The following is a 5,615-nucleotide window of genomic DNA, read 5'->3' on the forward strand; positions in this document are numbered from 1 at the left end:
ACAGAATAAGAACCAAACTGCTCTACCACAGAAAACAGGAGAGAAGATTTGTGGTGCGTAAGAAACCTGCTTTGCTTTTTCTCTCTATCACACGCACATTACAGCTAGACAGTCATTAAGGTTGAGCTGGCATTGTTATAATACCCATAATCTTTACGAATAATAATGCTGTCATGGCTTCTGAACATTCAGCAAGATTTGAACCCCAGCAGCAGGTTTTCTTCATGAGAGAACTGAGTGACAATCTCAGGGTATGTCTACACTACGGAATAAGGTCGAATTTATAGAAGTCGGTTTTTTAGAAATCGGTTTTATATATTCAAGTGTGTGTGTCCCCACAGAAAATGCTCTAAGTGCATTAACTCGGCGGAGTGCTTCCACAGTACCGAGGCTAGAGTCGACTTCCGGAGCATTGCACTGTGGATAGCTATCCCACAGTTCCTGCAGTCTCCACTGCCCATTGGAATTCTGGGTTGAGATCCCAATGCCTGATGAGGCTAAAACATTGTCGCGGGTGGTTCTGGGTACATATCGTCAGGCCCCCGTTCCCTCCCTCCCTCCGTGAAAGCAAGGGCAGACAATCGTTTTGTGCCTTTTTTCCTGAGTTACCTGTGCAGACGCCATACCATGGCAAGCATGGAGCCCACTCAGGTAACAGTCACCCTATGTCTCCTGGGTGCTGGCAGACGCAGTACGGCTTTGCTACACAGTAGCAGCAACCCATTGCCTTCTGGCAGCAGATGGTGCAGTACGACTGACAGCCGTCCTCGTCGTGTCCGAGGTGCTCCTGGCCACGTCGGCTGGGAGCGCCTGGGCAGACATGGGCGCAGGGACTAAATTTGGAGTGACTTGACCAGGTCATTCTCTTTAGTCCTGCAGTCAGTCCTATTGAACCGTCTTATGGTGAGCAGGCAGGTGATATGGATTGCTAGCAGTCGTACTGTACCATCTTCTGCCGAGCAGCCATGAGATGTGGATGGCATGCAGTCCTTCTGCACCATCTGCTGCCAGCCAAAGATGTAAAAGATAGATGGAGTGGATCAAAACAAGAAATAGACCAGATTTGTTTTGTACTCATTTGCCTCCTCCCCTGTCTAGGGGACTCATTTCTCTGGGTCACACTGCAGTCACTCACAGAGAAGGTGCAGCGAGGTAAATCTAGCCGTGTATCAATCAGAGGCCAGGCTAACCTCCTCGTTCCAATAAGAATAATAACTTAGGTGCACCATTTCTTATTGGAACCCTCCGTGAAGTCCTGCCTGAAATACTCCTTGATGTAAAGACACCCCCTTTGTTGATTTTAGCTCCCTGAAGCCAACCCTGTAAGCCGTGTTGTCAGTCGCCCCTCCCTCCGTCAGAGCAACGGCAGACAATCGTTCCGCGCCTCTTTTCTGTGCGGACGCCATACCAAGGCAAGCATGGAGGCCGCTCAGCTCACTTTGGCAATTAAGAGCACATTAAACACCACATGCATTATCCAGCAGTATATGCAGCACCGGAACCTGGCAAAGCGATACCGGGCGAGGAGGCAACGTCAGCGCGGTCCCGTGAGTGATCAGGACATGGACACAGATTTCTCTGAAAGCATGGGTCCTGCCAATGCATGCATCATGGTGCTAATGGGGCAGGTTCATGCTGTGGAACGCCGATTCTGGGCTCGGGAAACAAGCACAGACTGGTGGGACCGCATAGCGTTGCAGGTCTGGGACGATTCCCAATGGCTGCGAAACTTTCGCATGCGTAAGGGCACTTTCATGGAACTTTGACTTGCTTTCCCCTGCCCTGAGGCGCATGAATACCAAGATGAGAGCAGCCCTCACAGTTGAGAAGCGAGTGGCGATAGCCCTGTGGAAGCTTGCAACGCCAGACAGCTACAGGTCAGTTGGGAATCAGTTTGGAGTGGCAAATCTACTCTTGGGGCTGCTGTGATGCACGTAGCCCACGCAATCAAAGATCTGCTGATATCAAGGGTAGTGACCCTGGGAAATGTGCAGGTCATAGTGGATGGCTTTGCTGCAATGGGATTCCCTAACTGTGGTGGGGCTATAGACGGAACCCATATCCCTATCTTGGCACCGGAGCACCAAGCTACCGAGTACATAAACCGCAAGGGGTACTTTTCGATAGTGCTGCAAGCTCTGGTGGATCACAAGGGACGTTTCACCAACATCAACGTGGGATGTCCGGGAAAGGTACATGACGCTCGCATCTTCAGGAACTCTGGTCTGTTTTAAAAGCTGCAGGAAGGGACTTTATTCCCAGACCAGAAAATAACTCTTGGGGATGTTGAAATGCCTATATGTATCCTTGGGGACCCAGCCTACCCCTTAATGCCATGGCTCATGAAGCCGTACACAGGCAGCCTGGACAGTAGTCAGGAGCTGTTCAACTACAGGCTGAGCAAGTGCAGAATGGTGGTAGAATATGCATTTGGACGTTTAAAGGCACGCTGGCGCAGTTTACTGACTCGCTTAGACCTCAGCAAAACCAATATTCCCACTGTCATTACTGCTTGCTGTGTGCTCCACAATATCTGTGAGAGTAAGGGGGAGACGTTTATGGCGGGGTGGGAGGTTGAGGCAAATCGCCTGGCTGCTGGTTACGCGCAGCCAGACACCAGGGCGGTTAGAAGAGCACAGGAGGGCGCGGTACGCATCAGAGAAGCTTTGAAAACCAGTTTCATGACTGGCCAGGCTACGGTGTGAAAGTTCTGTTTGTTTCTCCTTGATGAAACCCCCCGCCTCTTGGTTCACTCTACTTCCCTGTAAGCTAACCACCCGCCCCTCCTCCCTTCAATCACCGCTTGCAGAGGCAATAAAGTCATTGTTGCTTCACATTCATGCATTCTTTATTCATTCATCACACAAATAGGGGGATGACTACCAAGGTATCCCAGGAGGGGTGGTGGAGGAGGGAAGGAAAATGCCACACAGCACTTTAAGCACAGCACTTTAAAAGTTTACAACTTTAAAATTTATTGAATGACAGCTTTCTTTTTTTTGGGCAATCCTCTGTGGTGGAGTGGCTGGTTGGCCGGAGGCCCCCCCACCGCGTTCTTGGGCATCTGGGTGTGGAGGCTATGGAACTTGGGGAGGAGGGTGGTTGGTTACAGAGGTGCTGCAGTGGCAGTCTGTGCTCCAGCTGCCTTTGCTGCAGCTCAACCATACACTGGAGCATACTGGTTTGGTCCTCCAGCAGCCTCAGAGTTGAATCCTGCCTCCTCTCATCACGCTGCCGCCACATTTGAGCTTCAGCCCTCTCTTCAGCCCGCCTCTTACTCTCTTCAGCCCGCCTCTTACTCTCTTCAGCCCGCCTCTTACTCTCTTCAGCCCGCCTCTTACTCTCTTCAGCCCGCCACCTCTCCTCCCGGTCATTTTGTGCTTTCCTGCACTCTGACATTATTTGCCTCCACGCATTCGTCTGTGCTCTGTCAGTGTGGGAGGACAGCATGAGCTCGGAGAACATTTCATCGCGAGTGAGTTTTTTTTTCTAAGCTTCACTAGCCTCTGGGAAGGAGAAGATCCTGTGATCATTGAAACACATGCAGCTGGTGGAGAAAAAAAAAGTGACAGCGGTATTTAAAAAGACACATTTTATAAAACAGTCGCTACACTCTTTCAGGGTAAACCTTGCTGTTAACATTACATACATAGCACATGTGCTTTCGTTACAAGGTCGCATTTTGCATCCCCCCTCCCCGTGGCTAACAGCGGGGAACATTTCTGTTTAGCCACAGGCAAACAGCCCAGCAGGAATGGGCTCCTCTGAGTGTCCCCTGAAGAAAAGCACTCTATTTCAACCAGGTGACCATGAATTATATCTCACTCTCCTGAGGATAACACAGAGAGATAAACGGATGTTGTTTGAATGCCAGCAAACATACACTGCAATGCTTTGTTCTACAATGATTCCCGAGTACGTGTTACTGGCCTGGAGTGGTAAAGTGTCCTACCATGAAGGATGCAATAAGGCGGCCCTCCCCAGAAACCTTTTGCAAAGGCTTTGGGAGTACATCCAGGAGAACCGCGAATGCCAGGGCAAAGTAATCCTTTCACATGCTTGCTTTTAAACCATGTATAGTATTTTAAAAGGTACACTCACCAGAGGTCCCTTCTCCGCCTGCTGGGTCCAGGAGGCAGCCTTGGGTGGGTTCGGGGGGTACTGGCTCCAGGTCCAGGGTGAGAAACAGTTCCTGGCTGTTGGGAAAACCGGTTTCTCCGCTTGCTTGCTGTGAGCTATCTACAACCTCATCATCATCTTCTTCATCCCCAAAACCTGCTTCCGTATTGCCTCCATCTCCATTGAAGGAGTCAAACAACACGGCTGGGGTAGTGGTGGCTGAACCCCCTAAAATGGCATGCAGCTCATCATAGAAGCGGCATGTTTGGGGCTCTGACCCGGAGCGGCCATTCGCCTCTCTGGTTTTCTGGTAGGCTTGCCTCAGCTCCTTCAGTTTCATGCGGCACTGCTTCAGGTTCCTGTTATGGCCTCTGTCTTTCATGCCCTGGGAGATTTTGATAAAGGTTTTGGCATTTCGAAAACTGGAACAGAGTTCTGATAGCACGGATTCCTCTCCCCAAACAGCGATCAGATCCCGTACCTCCCGTTCAGTCCATGCTGGAGCTCTTTTGCGATTCTGGGACTCCATCATGGTCACCTCTGCTGATGAGCTCTGCATGGTCACCTGCAGCTTGCCACGCTGGCCAAACAGGAAATGAGATTCAAAAGTTCGCGATTCTTTTCCTGTCTACCTGGCCAGTGCATCTGAGTTGAGAGCGCTGTCCAGAGCGGTCACAATGGAGCACTTTGGGATAGCTCCCGGAGGCCAATACCATTGAATTGTGTCCACAGTACCCCAAATTCGAGCCGGCAAGGCCGATTTAAGCGCTAATCCACTTGTCAGGGGTGGAGTAAGGAAATCGATTTTAAGAGCCCTTTAAGTCAAAATAAAGGGCTTCATCGTGTGGACGGGTGCAGGTTTACATCGATTTAATGCTGCTAAATTCGACCTAAAGTCCTAGTGTAGACCAGGGCTCATTGGGTCTGTTTATGATATATGTAAACTTTTGTTACAAGACTGCTAAGTTTGCAATGTCAGGGTTATGCAGGTGAATACAGTCATTTCCTAACTCTTCAGTGCTTATCTCCCTTGTGCATAAGCATTATGATGCAGTCTTTAATTACATGATCATCCTATTTTTCCCACAGGATCCCTGCCTCATTCAGTGTGCAGGATGGATGGCGCTCATTGAATGAGCGGCTTTATTCAACATTTTGTTTTATCCGCATTGTGTGGCTTTATCTACTGGATGCTATTCAAACCCTGCTCTGAAGATAGAATTATTAATTGCCTCATGGCCTTGTCCACGGTGCTCTTCTCGTCTTATGGCATCTGAGTGCGCCACACATTAATGAATTTATTTTCGGCGCACCCCTGTGAGATGAGGATAGCTCAGTGGTTTGAGCATTGGCCTGCTAAACCCAGGGTTGTGAGTTCAATCCTTGAGGGGGCCATTTAGGGATCTGGGGAAAAATTGGGGATTGGCCCTGCTTTGAGCAGGGGGTTGGACTAGATGACCTCCTGAGGTCCCTTCCAACCTGGGGGTTCTATGAGG

The 5,615-nt window shown here is 49.9% G+C and overlaps 1 protein-coding gene across 1 annotated transcript; it reads right to left on the bottom strand.

Moving 5' to 3' along the window:
• Positions 1 to 2,876: 2,876 nt before the first annotated feature.
• LOC140895884 (uncharacterized) lies at positions 2,877 to 4,919 on the bottom strand. Its single transcript, XM_073306747.1, has 2 exons — positions 4,102 to 4,919; positions 2,877 to 3,547 (listed from the first exon to the last, which is right to left on the bottom strand). The coding sequence occupies exons 1-2, from the start codon at positions 4,676 to 4,678 to the stop codon at positions 3,399 to 3,401; spliced, it is 726 nt and encodes a 241-aa protein (XP_073162848.1). The 5' UTR covers positions 4,679 to 4,919; the 3' UTR covers positions 2,877 to 3,398.
• Positions 4,920 to 5,615: the final 696 nt, after the last annotated feature.

This window comes from Lepidochelys kempii, chromosome 11 (genome assembly GCF_965140265.1).
Source record: "Lepidochelys kempii isolate rLepKem1 chromosome 11, rLepKem1.hap2, whole genome shotgun sequence".
Lineage (NCBI taxonomy): Eukaryota > Metazoa > Chordata > Testudines > Cheloniidae > Lepidochelys > Lepidochelys kempii.

Excerpts from the sequence above, each read along its gene's own strand:
- LOC140895884 (XM_073306747.1), bottom strand. The coding sequence starts at position 4,678 with ATGCAGAGCTCATCAGCAGAGGTGACCATGATGGAGTCCCAGAATCGC. Across the intron at positions 3,548-4,101 it reads AGGCGGAGAAGGGACCTCTG|CTGCATGTGTTTCAATGATC; the intron begins GTGAGTGTACCT and ends TTTCTCCACCAG.